General features: G+C 47.5%; 15 protein-coding genes across 15 annotated transcripts; 7 read left to right on the top strand and 8 right to left on the bottom strand.

Annotated features, from left to right (window-relative positions):
- Positions 1-79: 79 nt before the first annotated feature.
- OGAPHI_002247 (uncharacterized protein) lies at positions 80-1,576 on the top strand (the record flags this gene model as incomplete). The annotated part of the gene is made up of 1 exon (XM_046203096.1): positions 80-1,576. The coding sequence occupies one exon, from the start codon at positions 80-82 to the stop codon at positions 1,574-1,576; it is 1,497 nt and encodes a 498-aa protein (XP_046062907.1).
- Positions 286-1,527, bottom strand: OGAPHI_002248 (uncharacterized protein; the record flags this gene model as incomplete). The annotated part of the gene is made up of 3 exons (XM_046203098.1): positions 286-669; positions 958-1,188; positions 1,294-1,527. The coding sequence occupies 3 exons, from the start codon at positions 1,525-1,527 to the stop codon at positions 286-288; spliced, it is 849 nt and encodes a 282-aa protein (XP_046062908.1).
- On the bottom strand, positions 1,573-2,631 carry OGAPHI_002246 (uncharacterized protein; the record flags this gene model as incomplete). Its single annotated transcript, XM_046203095.1, has 1 exon — positions 1,573-2,631. One exon carries the CDS (start codon positions 2,629-2,631, stop codon positions 1,573-1,575), a length of 1,059 nt encoding a protein of 352 aa, XP_046062906.1.
- A 93-nt stretch (positions 2,632-2,724) lies between these two features.
- Positions 2,725-4,932, bottom strand: OGAPHI_002245 (uncharacterized protein; the record flags this gene model as incomplete). Its single annotated transcript, XM_046203094.1, has 1 exon — positions 2,725-4,932. The coding sequence occupies one exon, from the start codon at positions 4,930-4,932 to the stop codon at positions 2,725-2,727; it is 2,208 nt and encodes a 735-aa protein (XP_046062905.1).
- Positions 4,933-5,423: 491 nt separating this feature from the next.
- OGAPHI_002243 (uncharacterized protein) lies at positions 5,424-5,996 on the top strand (the record flags this gene model as incomplete). The annotated part of the gene is made up of 1 exon (XM_046203092.1): positions 5,424-5,996. The coding sequence occupies one exon, from the start codon at positions 5,424-5,426 to the stop codon at positions 5,994-5,996; it is 573 nt and encodes a 190-aa protein (XP_046062903.1).
- OGAPHI_002244 (uncharacterized protein) lies at positions 5,447-5,659 on the bottom strand (the record flags this gene model as incomplete). Its single annotated transcript, XM_046203093.1, has 1 exon — positions 5,447-5,659. One exon carries the CDS (start codon positions 5,657-5,659, stop codon positions 5,447-5,449), a length of 213 nt encoding a protein of 70 aa, XP_046062904.1.
- Positions 5,997-6,155: 159 nt separating the features above from the next.
- Positions 6,156-7,013, top strand: OGAPHI_002242 (uncharacterized protein; the record flags this gene model as incomplete). The annotated part of the gene is made up of 1 exon (XM_046203091.1): positions 6,156-7,013. The coding sequence occupies one exon, from the start codon at positions 6,156-6,158 to the stop codon at positions 7,011-7,013; it is 858 nt and encodes a 285-aa protein (XP_046062902.1).
- Positions 6,681-8,377, bottom strand: OGAPHI_002241 (uncharacterized protein; the record flags this gene model as incomplete). Its single annotated transcript, XM_046203090.1, has 2 exons — positions 6,681-6,997; positions 7,078-8,377. The coding sequence occupies 2 exons, from the start codon at positions 8,375-8,377 to the stop codon at positions 6,681-6,683; spliced, it is 1,617 nt and encodes a 538-aa protein (XP_046062901.1).
- OGAPHI_002240 (uncharacterized protein) lies at positions 8,088-8,387 on the top strand (the record flags this gene model as incomplete). The annotated part of the gene is made up of 1 exon (XM_046203089.1): positions 8,088-8,387. The coding sequence occupies one exon, from the start codon at positions 8,088-8,090 to the stop codon at positions 8,385-8,387; it is 300 nt and encodes a 99-aa protein (XP_046062900.1).
- Positions 8,388-8,992: 605 nt separating this feature from the next.
- Positions 8,993-9,688, top strand: OGAPHI_002239 (uncharacterized protein; the record flags this gene model as incomplete). The annotated part of the gene is made up of 1 exon (XM_046203088.1): positions 8,993-9,688. The coding sequence occupies one exon, from the start codon at positions 8,993-8,995 to the stop codon at positions 9,686-9,688; it is 696 nt and encodes a 231-aa protein (XP_046062899.1).
- Positions 9,689-9,718: 30 nt separating this feature from the next.
- OGAPHI_002238 (uncharacterized protein) lies at positions 9,719-10,372 on the bottom strand (the record flags this gene model as incomplete). The annotated part of the gene is made up of 1 exon (XM_046203087.1): positions 9,719-10,372. One exon carries the CDS (start codon positions 10,370-10,372, stop codon positions 9,719-9,721), a length of 654 nt encoding a protein of 217 aa, XP_046062898.1.
- On the top strand, positions 10,117-11,581 carry OGAPHI_002237 (uncharacterized protein; the record flags this gene model as incomplete). The annotated part of the gene is made up of 2 exons (XM_046203085.1): positions 10,117-10,150; positions 10,593-11,581. 2 exons carry the CDS (start codon positions 10,117-10,119, stop codon positions 11,579-11,581), a joined length of 1,023 nt encoding a protein of 340 aa, XP_046062897.1.
- OGAPHI_002236 (uncharacterized protein) lies at positions 10,442-13,068 on the bottom strand (the record flags this gene model as incomplete). The annotated part of the gene is made up of 2 exons (XM_046203084.1): positions 10,442-11,871; positions 12,093-13,068. 2 exons carry the CDS (start codon positions 13,066-13,068, stop codon positions 10,442-10,444), a joined length of 2,406 nt encoding a protein of 801 aa, XP_046062896.1.
- Positions 13,069-13,224: 156 nt separating this feature from the next.
- Positions 13,225-14,115, bottom strand: OGAPHI_002235 (uncharacterized protein; the record flags this gene model as incomplete). Its single annotated transcript, XM_046203083.1, has 1 exon — positions 13,225-14,115. The coding sequence occupies one exon, from the start codon at positions 14,113-14,115 to the stop codon at positions 13,225-13,227; it is 891 nt and encodes a 296-aa protein (XP_046062895.1).
- A 49-nt stretch (positions 14,116-14,164) lies between these two features.
- On the top strand, positions 14,165-15,676 carry OGAPHI_002234 (uncharacterized protein; the record flags this gene model as incomplete). The annotated part of the gene is made up of 1 exon (XM_046203082.1): positions 14,165-15,676. One exon carries the CDS (start codon positions 14,165-14,167, stop codon positions 15,674-15,676), a length of 1,512 nt encoding a protein of 503 aa, XP_046062894.1.
- Between the last annotated feature and the right edge of the window lie 99 nt (positions 15,677-15,775).

Below are 15,775 nucleotides of genomic sequence, written 5' to 3'. Positions count from 1 at the left end.
GCAGTAATATTTAACTCAACTCACACACGTCCCCGTCCCCATTTTAATTTGAATATTTAAACAGATCTCTTTTTAGAATATGCGGTCTCTTATAAAATCGCACAAGGACTCTTCGTTGGGGCCGCGACCGAGACTTGGTGACACTGATAGTGTTTCGCCGCCGCCGTCTCCAGGCCGCAAGCTGAAAAATCCAATCAAGAGTTTTTTGAAGCATCGCATGTCAAACACCAGCGTGGGACCCTCTGGCCAGGATAAGTTTCGCACAAAACCCACGAACCTGAGTCTTTACAACTCGACCCACGCTGAGTTTAATGACGTGCTCAAAAGCCCTACAATCTTCGGCACAAAGACCCACGACTGGAGCGCAAACGGCAGTCCGCAATCGTTGCTGCATGGCTTTGAAAGACCCGAGCCAGACTCGGATCCAGAGACCGACCGGGTTGCCAAGTCGAAACTCAACGATGTGTACAAAAAGAGCTCGTCTGCGTCGCTCGAGGAGTCCACAAAGCCGATCGGGCTCGAGATCGACGGCAGCAAAGAAAGCCTGGAGTCTGTGGAAGATTTCTCCATTGTGGTGATCAAACGCAAACAGGACCAGGACTCAGACACCAGCTCGTCCTCGTCGCACTTCTCGTTCGAGGCCCAGGGCAGAAACGCCTCGCTCAAGTACTACAAGTCGTACGACCAGCTCAAGTACGAGGAGATGCGTGCGCAGCTGAAAGATAACCAGGACGAGTTCAAGGAGTTCATCAACGACAACGAGTCGTTGCACGACCTCCAGGAGGACATGAACTACTACGATGGCGACGAGGAAGACGACACGGAAGACCTGTTCAACCGGAAAATGTTCTCCAGCGACGACGAGGACGAGTACCAGGACTTTGATGTGGACGAGAAAGCCGACCGGCCGTTGACTGTTCATGGAGAGTACCATTTCCAGTCGGACCAGGAAACAACCGACACCATAAGCCCACCGCTGGTGGCAGCAGATCCACCGTCTTCAGATATCCAGGAGCTGGTCACGCGGTTCAGGTCCAACAGCATCAAGTACCACCAATTGCAGTCGCGCGACGACGACGACGAGCTCGACTTTCTGAACCACAGGTACTCGTGGTACGCGAACGACGAGACGGCCAAGGAGCAGCCGTTCAGCTCGATGCTCGACGAGGTCAACGAGATCCCCGAGGACTACGAGTTCGACGAGGAACAGGAATCCCAGCTGGCAAGCCTGTCCACTACAACACAGGCGTACCTGCGGAAGCAGCGTCGCAAACAATTAAAGTCAAACATTACATCATATCCAAGCGTTGCATCGGACACGTCTGGCGACCGGATCGAGACCAGCAGCAAAACAATCACGTTTTTCAAGCCCATTTCGCGGTCCAACAGTCTGGAGCAGCCGGTCGACGTCAGCGGCAGCGAGGACGTGACCGACGAGTACGACGACAGTGTCGACTTGGCAGAGCTCTCTAACCCGATCCAGTTTCGCGGGTTCACTCGCAACGCAAACTCCCCACTGACAACCATCAGCGAGGCCTCCTTCGATAGCGGGCTGACTCGTTCCCCGCTGCGCTAGACCAGACAATCACGCATAAATAAATCATCGCCAAGCATATTTAGACTCATCAGCATTTGTAGTGACGGAGACGGATGATCGTTGTCTTGAGGACACAGTTCATCCAACAATGACGGGGAACAGCTGATAACCTTTAGTTTCTCTGGCAGAACGTTGCCCTGGTTTTCTTTCTCCTCTAGCAAGGTATCGGAAGACTTGATGATTCTGGCGGCCTCTTGGTAGCCAGCAATGTAGAACAGTGGTTCGCGTTTGGCCCCAGACTTGTTTGCCGAGCTCGTTGCTTTCGCGGAAAGGTCTTCGCTCACACAGGACGACGCTATAGGCACCTGCTTTGTTTCCAGCTCTTCCAAAGAGTCGTACAACAGTCTCTTGATGCTGGAATATAACGAAATGTCGTCATCGTCGTCACAGGCCTCCGTTTGTGCCATCGGCTCGTACCGACCATGTCGGAAATCGTCAAAGATCAGCTGCGGTTCGAGCTCTGAGTCCATCTTCTTGTCCACCACAGTGATCTCGGGAATAGCAAGAAGCGACTTGCTTTTACTTTGAAGTAGAGGACTCGACTTCTTGGAAGGAAGCGGCTGCGTAGCAGGTCTGGAAACGCAAACGCTATCCTCTTCTTTTTTCAGCACCTTCAGACGAGCTTTCGGCGAGATCTTCTTGGGGAACACGATCTCCAGCGGAAACGGAAATCCATTAATTACAACGTAGCTGGTTTTCATGGTGCTGGAGCTTGGTTTCTCGGGAGACGATAAAACACTGTTTCGAAAACTGTCGTTGGACTGGAAACTAAATGAAGAACCGTTTCTTCGTCTCGATGATTCCAGCAAGCTTCCTTCGGATCCAAATGAGGAGTATGTTCTGTTCATGCCCAGGTCTAGTTGGGAAGGGACCTGTGTTCTTGCAAGCTGGTACAAGGGATGAATATTATTGGTTTTTGGCGGCTGGAGACCAACCTGCCCGTCAAGGGATCGGCTTAAGCCAACCGCTTCTTTTTGATCCAGTGGCTTGTCAAGCAGTGTCGCGGATTCCTTGTCAGACTTGAGAACATCCATAGCAATGAGTAGATTGCCGCCTAGCAAATAATTTTAAATCGATAAAACGCTAGGTCTCAAATAAACTTTATCGAGCCACATGGCCGCACACACTCACAAATATAAATCAACTCCTTTTGTAGCCACACCCAGCCTGTTAATGCTATCGACACGAACTTTCAGTCCATACGAGCCGTTCTTGTTGGCCGTCTTCTTTTTGAAATCGTAGTCCAATAAAAATCGTGTATGGAGAGAAACTCCAACGAACTTATCATCAACGAAAATCAAATGGTACCAAACGCATCGTTGAATAGTATCCCAAGTTAAAAGCAACTGGTTGCTCAAAGACTGCACAGCAACAGTTTTGACGATCGGAAGTTTGAAGAAGGAAGACGACGGATACTCATTGGCGTTAATAACCGCCAACTCTCCGAGCTTCAAAACAGGCGGGGCAGAATCTTGAACAACCGATTTGCGTTTGCTTATCTTGTTAACCATCGCCTGCAGTGGACCTTGTTCTTTGCCGCCATTCTCAATAGACTCCAGAGCAATATCTGAGGGAACGAGAATCCAGTCTTCATCTTCGTCGTCGAAATAAATCTCGCTGTTTATCAGTTTTTCGTACTCTTCATTGTCAATGACAGAAGAAGGAGATGAATCCTCAATAACGTAGCTGCGCGCAAGCTGGTTGTCGGTCTCCTCATAACATAAAACAGCAGAATCCAACACCACGAACTCGTGAGAGGTTTGTAACTTCACATGCAAAGGCTCCTCAATAGTGAACCATTTTCCGGTTGTAGACATTAGTGGAATGATTAGACATCCGCTCCTCACTTTCTGGACGTTCCTGTATCGACGTTCAATATAGTAACTGACCTTCAACTTGAAAGACGAAGCCATTTTGTGATTCAACTTGTAAGTCACTTTCACATACGTTGTCAACGAGTCGCAATCCTGACGGAAGGAAAACAAGGGCAACGTATTCACTGTTGTGTTATTAAATACCTGGTACCCATTGGAGTCTGTGATCTCAGTATACTTGACTTTCAAACAGGAGCCTCCGTGATACGAATCTGACTTGTCCAACCCCCATTTCAAGCCATTTTTGTTAGACTTATGGATGTTGAATGGCAGTTCTAGCTGCAGTGATCCGTTCACCCAAGGATTGTCGAACACTCTTTCCCCGCTCTCGTAAAATGCAACACCTTCTCCTGAGTTGAAATTTGTGTAAAACATGAAGTTCGAATCGTTTATCTTCAACAACGGCGAGTTGTGTGGTTGAAACGATGTTGCTATGGAAGATTCGTTATCGTGTAAACCGATCCAATAGCGCGTATCGTTTTCGATAAATTTTGAACGGCCCAAGTACTCGTAAGTCCAGGCCGGAGCGAAAATGGCCACGTTGGAGCGGAACTTTTTGATCATCTGACATGCAATCGCTGTATCGTAACCTCCTTTTCCGATTAGAGTGCCTCTTCCCCAAACATCATAACCGACATAAACACTTTTAGAACACCCCAAAAGTCCAATGTTTTTGATGTTATCCTGGAGATGTTTCATGTTCCACCAGTAGTTGGTGAAAAAAGCGTCGGTGGAGGCGAAGAAGTTGTAATTTAGATCGTTGACTCCATTCTTGTAAACAACCTTGTTCTCGGGATAAATATACGAGTCATACCAGATAAGTTCATTAGAGGCCCGGTGAACGTGCAACTCGGCTCTCAGCTGTTCGACAAATGCTTCCAACAAACTGGCGATTTTGATGTTGCTGAAACGAGTCTCTATATTAAGTAGAAACCCGTCAAATTGAAAATAATCCACCAATTTCAATAGGGTATCCACGAACTGGAACTTCCCATCTTTCTTCGTCACCAATTTGTCAAGTTCTTCAAAGTCAGTGTATGCATTTCCTTCAAATATGATTGTGCCAAAACACTTGATTCCGTTCTTGTGGCAAAAGTTGATCCAACTTGCTGGCGGGATACTTATACGATGGTGGGAGAAATACACAAATTTGTCCACCAGTTGTGGATACTGGAGATAGTAGTGTTTTCCGTCGGGATGTGGGAAATAACCTAATAATGAGTCGTCTTCATTTTCCTGATACCCGCCTTTGAAATCATGGCACACCAACAGCTTGACGTCATCAGACGTTTTGTTTTGTTTGGAACGTTTATATGCAGCGAGAGGCTCTGTTGGTTTCTTAAAATCGTCCAGTTCGTAAACACAGTCCTTTATGCGGTCAGACCATTCTGCCAATTCGCCCAAAGAAGACAAATAGTTTGTCTTTAAGGATGATTCAGGAACACTCCGAAAAGAGGACATTTGTTCCAAACGACCGATTGCTGAAGAACGAGACGTTTTGGAAAAAGTATCCAGTCGACCTCTGCCTGTAGATAGCGGGTTTGGAGATTGTCGGAATGTTTTCGCGAGATCTGACGTTTCAAACACGATGGCAAAGACTGATAAGACGCGGTCTTATTTAATTTGAATCACAATAAAAAAAATGTGTGGGGACAATAATTGACGTGGGCTTGGCCGACGCGCCGATAGACGCTTGGCGGAAATCGAGGCTGAAGCGAGGAGATTGAAGTTAAAAATGGAAGTTCACCGCACAAAACGTGCGCAGGAACACGACAGACACAAGGATCTGCATCTTGCAATACAGAAACGAGATTTTAGGCAAAAGCTGTAAACTTTGTTTATTTAGGTTGTTTAAAGTTTCTGCGCTTTTGTGCTTCCACATACACCCCCCTTTGAAGGAAAAAAACTCAAGAGAAAAGTTCTGTAAATAAAAATACATAACCTTTTTCCAAATGGGTCTGTTTAAAAGAAACTCTCAATCGTCCAACGAAAAGCTCAAGGTGAAGATCACCGATGATGACGCCAAAAGATTGAAGATGCGGTCCCAGAACGTGCACGACCCGATTTTGAACGCGGTCAACGAGGCACAGCCGTTCGAACAGTCAGCCAACGAGCACCAGAGACATTCGTCTTTGGGCGATGGTGGATTGAAGGACGTGTTCGGCAATACGATAGTAAACCCGGACATTTCCAATCCCTCGAGATCCCGTGACGAAAGACCGATGGATACCATCAGATCATTTGAATATGCCGTTACGGGAGATTTGACTTACAAACAACAATTGGAAACACCTACTCTGGGATGGAGAGTGAGACAGGACTTCCCACACTTCACCGAGAACCAGTATTCTTCGTCTTACGGCGCTGGCCAGCAACAGTTTGACGAGTATGGACAGCCTATCTACGATGGAAACACGTACCAGAGACAAAACATACCCGAGACCGAGCAGGGCATTTATGTTGCTCCGCCTCCTAAGGAGACCACCAAAAAGAAGAAAGGATGGTTCGGAAAGAAGAAGAGTTAAGTTTGGTAGGACATTTTGATTTGATACGCATATAATTTGCACACTTACGACGTTTTTTGTTCACTCTCTGTATTTTACTATGGATCGGCCCAAGAGTGGAAACTGTACTGAAAAAATAGTGTAGGGAAAAAAATTCCAAAAAAAAAAAAAATTTGACTAATGTTAAGGAGACAAGCTAGAGAGAGAAGGGAGTATTTGTACCGCAAGGCACAGCAGCTACAGGAACAGACGCTGATCGAGAAGCGTAGGAAACTGACAAATGCTTTGGCTACAGGAAAAAACCTGCCAAAAGAGGTTGCTGATGACCAACAGCTTCAGCAGGACTACTTGTACGACGAATCCATTCAGGAAACGGTGGACGACGAGTATTCTGCGCTTTCTGGACTGATTGAGCCAAAGATCATCATTACTACTTCCAGAAGTCCGTCTTCGAGACTGGCACAATTCACTAAGGAACTCAAGTTGTTCTTCCCTAATGCCATGAGACTCAACAGAGGTAACTACATTCTCAGTAATTTGATTGAAACATGCAAGAAATCGGGTGTCACCGACGTTATTGTGGTCCACGAACATAGGGGTGTGCCAACAACACTCACCATTACACATCTTCCGCACGGACCATCCGCCACATTCACATTACATAATGTTGTGCTCCGTCACGATATCCTTAATGTTGGATCCCAGTCAGAAGCTTATCCGCACATCGTGTTCGAGAACTTCACGTCCAAGCTCGGTGGCCGTGTTGTTCAAGTTCTGAAACATCTGTTCCCACCAGGAGTGAAGGATGAGTCGCCAAGATTGGTCAGCTTTGTGAACCAAGACGATTTCATTAGCGTCAGACAACATCTTTATGTGAGGACTAAAGACGACGTCGAGTTGAGCGAAGTTGGACCGCGTTTTGAAATGAGATTGTTTGAGATGAGACTCGGCACCATGGATGATAAAGATGCCGATGTCGAATGGATGCTCCGCCGGTTCGTGAGAACAGGTAATAGAAAGAACTACCTGAGCGAGTAAAGTAGTTACGACATTTTTAAAGATCGGCCTAAATATAACAGAAATCGAAACTCCGACTAAGTACGCAAGCCTTCACTAACAAAGCTCTGGAAACTGTCCTGATCGGACTCATTATCCACCAAAAGATCATCAATATTGTTACCCCCCGATCTGAAAGAAGTCTGGCTGGTGCTGGAAAGCTTGGCCGGGACTTTCTTTCTCTGGATAGCAGGGAATCTTTGTGGGATGGAGGATTGTTCTCCTTCTCCATCCGAGTCGGAGCTCTGAGTGTCCACGGTAAACTTCTTACCCGATTGGACACTGGAAGCTCTGTGGGACAGCGGACCTCTTGCAAATAGCTGAGGGGAAATAGGACCCGCTGCAGGCGATAACGATGAAGTAGATGCCTGTCCGGAACCTGGAGGCCCAAAACTTGGGTGGATTTGAGGTGGCTGAACACTGATCGGCGATCTTTGGAGGAACGAGCTGGACGAAATCGAGCTTGTTCTGGAAAGTCTTGGGTTGTTAGAGATGCTAGCAGAAAGGCTAGGACGTCTGATTGGGAATTTGGATTGTTGGTCTTCCAAACTAATCATGTCTGCGTACGAGCAGAATGACAGCGTTGAATTATTTTGTTTAAGCACGGGCGAGGCTGCTGGCGAGTTGAAACCTTGGGTTTCAGGAGGAGGGAGGTTTGATGTTGTAAGAGAGTGTGTGACAGTTGGACGTTGGGGTTGCGAAGACAGCAGTTGTTCGGTCAGGTTGGAAGTGCTTCCTCTGGTACTTGGTCTGGTGGACGCAAAAGATAATCTTCTGCTTGTTGGGGTTGCAAAAGCAGCCTGCAAACTAGCAGTGGAAGATCTCCTTGGGTAACTTCTATCAACCTGGTCAAGCTCATCGTGGGAGATTTGTGCTGTAAGGTCGAGCGATGCGGGGACAAAGTTTTCGGTGGAATGTAGCCGAGGCAACGACGATGGGAGCGGATGGGAGTCAATAAGTTGGTCCTGAACAAACCGCTCAAAAATCAAAGAGTCCTTTTGCTTCGAAGCAGAGCTTCGGGAAGCATTTGCACGAGATTGAGAAGGCGAAGATGGAATGGCCGAAGGCGGAACACTCTCCAACGAAAGCTGGTCGCCGTCCAAGTTCTTGAACACCGTTGGGGGTTGCTCCTCTTCCGACAACGAAAGTGGAGAGTTTAGAGCGTTTGAGCCCGAATTACCAGACGACTTGCCACAACGATGTGGTGCCGTCTCCTCTGCTGGATCGTGTGAGGATTCAATCTTGGATAAAGGCACTCTTTTCTCTCCAAACGAAAACGCAGACAGTCTGTTCTGGTTCCCAGTGGACGATGACAGCGTCGAGTCCTTGCTGGAAGGAGATAACATTATTGATTAGCGGTTCTTCTTTCTCCAATGTTTCCACAAAGATAAAATAGTTAGTGTACCTATCCAATACCAATGCAGCACTCTGGAGACGGTCGTGCAAAATCTACGTCGTGCACCTTACAAATATGCTGGCTGGTTTGCCGGCGCACATTTTCTGAATACTATGGCGGCGAAGGGATGAGGCACAAGGCGGGTTTGGTGCAGCAGGACAAAAAAACCAGAATGCCCGAATTTGTCCGCGCGTGCTGACTACTTGTCGTGGCTAACAGAATTACCCTCGCTTGTTTCACGCAAAACAGCCAATTTTTTCCACCTCCCAATTACGTAGTTTCGGGGGTCACGTGAAAAGCTTTCATGTGACGCGACGAATTTTCGTCCCCGGAATGAAAAAGTCATTGCCGGAACATATCAGACGATAGTGATGTGCAGCTGACACCAGCGGTGACTCTAGTAGCAACGCAAGTGTTTTTTTATTTACAAAAACCCCAACCTCCACGACTCCTCACCTGCAGCCAGCCGAGACGCTCTTGCTCTGGGCGCCAAGGTCATCGACTGATTAACCGCTGGGTATATATCGTTGCAAAGCGCATAGCATATCTTTGTTTCTCTTTTGCTATGCACACCATGCCCCCGGCCTCCACACAGCTTCAGATCAGCGCCCTTGATCTATCTAATGCGTTTGAGTTGTCCTGGACGCGCAAGCGTCGCCATGCCGCGTACGACGTTCCGGATTCAGCCAAAAAGAGTCGGCCCTCGTCTGTGTGTTCCTCGAGCTCCGATTTCGTCCAGAAACAGCCCCGAGGAATCCCAGACGTGGTGATAAGACAGGCCCATTTTGCCAAATCCAACGTGTTCGAGCTCCTCGACACCGCCAACGCTTCCGAAGACATGTATTTTCTCGAACCAGGCTCGAGCCTGAAAATTCCATTCAATCAACGCGTTTCCTCCTTCTCGCTCCCGATGATCCTCACCTTCTTCGGCGTCAGCAAGGTCGACTACCAACTGTTGGACCTGATGACCGACTCGCAGTTCGAAGGGTGCGTTCTCGGAGTGACAAGCAACTATGAAGCCAAAAATAATTATAATTTCCCGATCCTGGTGGACACTCGCGGAGTGTTGGCCAGACATTTGCATTTATCAGACCCGCTCGGAGGAGGAACTTATCCTCTGGCCTCGGTGATGATTTTCGATAGACAAGGGGTGGAGTTGGTCAAAATTCTCGTCAACTACGACTACAAAAAATACTACAGCTCAGATAACAGTCTCCGGGAAGTGTTCCAAGACGTGTTGGAGTATATTAATGCACACTAATAATAACAGACGTTTCTAATGTAATATAAGTTATGTTGCGAGTCGTTGTCTTTGTTCTTCCAGTTCTTTGAACTCGACGCTTTTCTCGTCGATCTGTTTTTTGATCTCGTCAAAAGCCTTCTCGATGCGGTCCAATTCCTGGCGTTCAGCTTCTTTGGTGAACTTGGACGTCTCGCTCTTGTATGGTAGTAACGATCCTGGTTTCGACGTCAATAGCTTGAACATCCGTTCTGTTGGCTCGTTGAACACTATTTCGTCAAAAAGAATGCTCTCGACTTTCCCTGTGCGCTGGCTCTCTTCCAATTGCGGACCGTACGGATGAAGCTTCAAATGGTGGTACAATGTGATGTTTTTCTCGCCGCAGTCGTTGTTGAAGTATATTTTGATAGCAATCTCGAATTCTCCCCATCCCGTTTCCGTGACCTCAAATGGAGGCTCCTCGATCGACCGCGTGGGGTTGTTGTATGTCTCGTGCAGTTTGAACACGACTTTGCGAATGTAACTGGACAGGTCGTTGCCCAACGGGTCGGCAACAAACACCTTCCATGTGTGCGAATGGTCTGCCGGAGCTCCTTCTGGCAAAGGGTTGGACTCGGAAATCTTCTCTGCCACGTTACCGTAGATGATCGGCTTGGAGATCGAAATGTTCTTGATTCTTCGAGACGCTGAGTTCTGTGGAGGCATAAAAAGGTAAATTAAAAAAAATCTTGGAAAAACAATTCATGTGTATTTTTTTACTGTGCAATCTTCTATTCACATCACGTCACTGAATCCAGTTCCGACACTCTTGGCAAATCCACCCTCCTTGGCAGCCATCTCGTAGTAGCCGTAGATGGTTGTCACAGCAAGCAAAATGGAGGTTCCGGATCCCAAACATCCAGACAAATCGCTAACAACAGATAAGGCACCGATGGTGGCTCCACCAAAGGCAGCAGCAGTAGGAATGATCTTCTTCAACTCTTTGTAGACGGAAGTTTCTCTGTGGCCAGCAATCACAAGACCTTGGTCCTTGAACTGCTTGGCAACGTCTCTTGGAGAAGATCCAGACACCTCGATCCAGGTCTTGGAGAAGAAAGCACACGAAGCCAAAACAAAGACAACGTACACCACGGTCTTGATTGGGTCCAAAAGAGCCTCGGTCAAAGAAAATGGAGGCTGCATGTAGTATGCAATACCAGACGAAGCAAACAACTGTTGCGAGCCGGCTCTTGGCTCCCAAGAGCCAAGAAGCTTGATAGCAATGTTATTTGGGAATCTGGAGTAGAGCATCTGGGAGATGATGAAGATGTTGGAGGTCAAGGCACTTTGCAACATGATTGGCATGTTGGAGGTGTAGAACAGTCTGATTGGGTACAGACCGTAAGGACCTCTTTGTCTCGTAGACTTGACAGGAAGTTCCACTTTCAAAGACTGCAAGTAAACCACCGCCAAGAAAATCAACACGGTGACAATGACCTGGAACATGTTTGGAGCGTTGTCTCTGTAGAAGGCCTCGATCAAGGCAATTCTCTTGGACTTCTTGGTGAACAACAAGTGGACAAATGCAATCACAGCACCTTCAAACTCTGTTCCACGTCCTCTGTTGATGGTTGTTGGGGCAAAACATCTCCAGAAAATTTGTTCGCAAATGTTGGTGGCCATGAACAAAGAAATACCCGAACCAAGTCCGTAACCTTTCTGGAGCAGCTCGTCCAGCAGGATGACCACGATGGCTGCAAAGACCAATTGCAAAATCAGCAACAGACAAACACCCGTGCCGAGATCACCTGGACGTCCGTACATGCCTGTCAGAACGTACACGGTAGCCTGACCGACAGAAAGCAAGATAGCAAAGATCTTTTGGGCGATCTGGAGCAAATCGCGGTCCTTTTTGTTTTCCATGTTGATTGTTAGGAGCTGGGTTCCTTGCAAAAGCTGGAACACCATTCCCGAAGTGACGATGGGCGAAATACCCAATTCCATCAAAGTACCTCTGTTCGAAGCCAACATCATTCTGAGCCAGTACAGCGGGTCTGAAGTGTCGGATGCAGTGATACCATACAATGGGATCTCGCTCATAACGAGAAATATAAGCAACGTGACACCGGTCCACATCAATCGTTGGTTGAATGGGACTTTTCTCTCAGGGGCCAAAACCTCTGGCAAAATCGGCGTGAAAGGTTTCACAAGATCCAAAACACGGACTAAAAGAGAGTTAGTAATGAAATAAACGCGCGTTATGCTTACAGTTGCTCATGTTTGATAGTTTGTCTTGCCTAAATTTCGAAACTTTGACAAAAGCCAGAAATGATTTTGAAAAATTAACACACACACGTATTAAAATAATATACCTTTTGCTAAGAGTGATGAAAAGACGTTAATTATTTCTTTATGTATCCCAACAACTTGCCGATTTCATGCTTACTTCCGAGCCAGATCCCGCTTCTATCGTGGATCTTCTTAGGAATCAGATCCAGAATCCGTTCGCCCTTGTCGTTAACGGCCTGTCCTCCGGCTTGCTCCAATAGCAGAGCCATTGGGAAGCACTCGTATAAAATTCTCAATTTTCCAGTCTTGGACTTGGTGTCGGATGGATATGCAAACAATCCTCCGTACAGCAACGTTCTGTGGACATCTGCCACCATCGATCCAATGTATCTGGCCGAGTATGGCTTGCCCTTGTTGTCCTCCTGAGGAAGCTTCAAAGACGCAACGAAATCCTGGATCTCTTTAGCCCAGTAGTATGAGTTTCCTTCGTTGATCGAGTAAATGGCCTTTTGATCAGGGATCTTGAGGTTTGGTTTGGTCAGTATGAATTCTCCCAAGTGGGTGTCTAAGGTGAACCCGTTGACTCCGTTACCTGTGGTGAGCATCAAGTGTGCACTAGCTCCGTACATGGTGTAACCAGCAGCCACCATCTCGGTTCCTGAACGCAACACGTCCTTGATACTTCCGGTCGAGCCAGGTTGGATCTTATAAACACCAAAGATGGTTCCAACAGAAACACCGGCATCCAAGTTCGATGAACCGTCAATTGGGTCACAGCAAACAGCGTAGTTGCCCTCCGAGCCTTCAAAGATGATCAGGTCCTCCTGTTCCTCGCTGACCAGCACCTTGACGTTACCGGAGCCCTTCATGGCGTTGATGAAGATGTCATCACCAATGACATCAAGCTTCTTCTGGTCGTCACCGGTAGCATTGGTGATACCTGCCAGTCCAATTAAGTTGACCAGCTCAGCTCTACGAATAGTGTGGGCGATAAACTTGAAGGCGTACTGGAGAGAGTTAAGTAGCAATGTTAACTCTCCAGTGGCATTTGGGGCGTATCTCTCCTGCTCCTCGAGGATAAATCTGGTCAGAGTGACCAAGTCGGTGTTGATAGCTTGTTTTGCTTCAGCCATTTTAAAAAAAACGTTTCTGGGGGGCCAGGATGTATATATAAGTACCACACAGCCTAATCCGGGGGAGTCTCTGGGGAATGCGGTGGTGCAAAAAAAATCTCCGGGACAAGCTCCCCGGAGTGTAGCCTAAAAAAAAAATATTCACTATGTACAGGTTTACAAAAGTGAGCTGAACCCTTCGACCGCTTTGGAACGTGCAGCCTCACTCAACGGCTTTTGGCCAGATAGATAACTTAAAAATAATAACCGTCCAACAAGCGGTTCTTCAACAACCCCTAAACTGATAGGATCGGCCATTTGGTCCCGGGTCGTGTATTGCTGGAATGTGACAACCAATTTCCCGTCTCCGAGGAGCTGGAGCATTAGGGTGGAATTCTTGAATGCAGTCATTTTGCGCGATCCGAACGCTTTCCGCAGCTGATCTAAACCGTTGATCAGTTTTTCGTCCGATCCGTCATCCGCTTTGGTTAATTCTTTATATTTCGGGTTCGACTTGATGGATTTGATCAGTCCGTCACGCAGGTGGTTGAAGTCGGTATTGCGCACAGGAACAATCTTGGCAGAAAACCGAACACCAGCGGAAAGTAGCAAGTCCACCACTTGTGGGGACAGTGTAGGGTCTCTAAGCGAAAACGCCACCTGCGAGGGATCTTTGCTGACCTGAGAGGTGAGCGTTTTCGTGAGCAATGGTAGGTCTTCTCTTGCCACATATAAACCAAGAGCGTAAACCTTCATATTGAGAAACGTGACGGTTCGAACTCCGTAGCCAAGGAGCTGGAACGGGGTCTGCAGCAAACAGTCCGAGGTCAAGATCGGGAAAGAATGCACAGACGAGTCCACGCTGATCAGACTTTCTGGGTTCTCTGCCGGCGTTGCATCGTTCAAGATCTGAGAGAAAGAGAAATACGACCCAATACCAGCAACAGTGGCTCCAGACAGCGCCAATAGTTTGCCATTGGTGGCCAATTTCCTGGTTCCCGAGAAAGATCTGGTTCCCACAAATGGTCTGAAAGTTTGCTTGAATCCCTTGAGGCCCGTTTTTAACATTATTATCTAAATTTTTGCGTTCGCTTTTTTCTCAACCGAGTAATCATCAATGGTTGTCAACCTCTCGGTCGATCTTGAAAATGAACCCAAACCAGTGCAACAGCCGTCTGATTCAGACGATAACGAAATCGAGTTCAAGGTTGCTTCGCCTACGTTCGACGCCATCTCCAAACCTAGACTGCTTATCTTTGTGATACTAATGGCAATTACGCAGATATTCGCGCAAGCTCTGCTTGCACAATCTCTTGTTCCGTCGCTATACATTGCAAGAAGCTTCCAGAAACAAAACGACCCGGGAGAGATCTCCTGGATGACGGCAGCTTACTCATTGACGGTGGGAACTTTCATCCTAATTTCAGGGAGACTTGGAGATCTGCTGGGATATAAAAAAGTCTACGTCGCAAGCTACATAAGTCTGTCGGTTTGGTCTCTGTTGGCAGGAATCAGCAGGTATAGCGGTTCAATTGAGTTCTTCGACGTGTGTCGTGCGTTCCAAGGGCTATCTGTGTCTGGGGCAGTGCCCAATGCGCTCGGTCTTATGGGGCACTATTTTCCCCAAGGAAAATTGAAAAATATGGCCTTTGGCCTTTTTGGCGCCGTGGCCCCCATGGGATTCGTGTTTGGTGCTCTTTTAAGCTCTATCTTTGCCGAGTTCACTTTCTGGCCCTGGTCGTTCTACGCAACCGCCATCATCTGTCTTGCAAAAGCCGCTGTTTCGTTGCTAATAATTCCAAAAAACATAGCCACCGTGCAAGAAAAATTAAGACCTCGGCATTTCGATCTCTGGGGCTCAGTCACAGGAGTCATAGGCTTGGTGCTTATCAATTTTGCGTTCAACCAGGGCCCCGTCGTGGGCTGGGAAAAACCATACGTTTATGTGCTACTAATCATCGGGTTTATCTTTATGGTTGCATTTGCCTGGACACAACGAGTCGGGTCCCATCCACTGCTCCCCAAACTCAATCTCGATGTCATCTTCACGCTGTGCTGTATTGCTCTCGGATGGTCCAGTTTCGGCATCTGGATTTTTTACACCTTCCGCTTCGCTTATGACATTTTAGATGTTTCTCCACTGGTTGCATCTGTCCAATTCCTTCCATCTATTATTGCAGGCATGGTTGCAGGAATGGCAACTGCCCAGATAATTACAAAAGTCCCCTCGTCCATTATGCTCACAATTGCACTGGCCTGTTTTGTGGGAGGACTCGTGATCATGGGGTTACGACCAGAGGGCCAAATTTACTGGGCCCAGAAATTCCCGTCGATCGTCATTGCATGTTTTGGAATGGATATCAGCTTCCCCTCGGGAATCATCATTCTGTCCACAGAACTCCCTAGACGTCACCAGGGACTCGCGGCGTCTCTGGTCACAACCGTGGTGAATTACTCGATTTCAATTGGCCTAGGCCTGGCTGGAACAATCGAGTACTACAAACTTCTCCACGGAGCCTCAACTTATACCGGCATCAGATGCGCTTTTTACATGGGGATGGCTCTTGCAGCTTCGGGATTCGTTCTCGCCCTCGTGTTCGTGTACCACCAGCTAATCAGAAAGAGATAGCCGCTTTGTATGACTAATCCCGTCCGTGTAAACCAGGCGTGTCACGTGACCCGCCACACACTTGCCACGAATGAGTCACTAGCCAACTTTCCAGTCTTA

The sequence above is a fragment of the Ogataea philodendri genome (assembly GCF_020536065.1).
Source record: "Ogataea philodendri strain CBS6075 chromosome Unknown scaffold1, whole genome shotgun sequence".
Taxonomy (NCBI): domain Eukaryota; kingdom Fungi; phylum Ascomycota; class Pichiomycetes; order Pichiales; family Pichiaceae; genus Ogataea; species Ogataea philodendri.
Note: the sequence above shows the minus strand (reverse complement) of the source record. Positions and strands in the feature narration are given on the sequence as shown.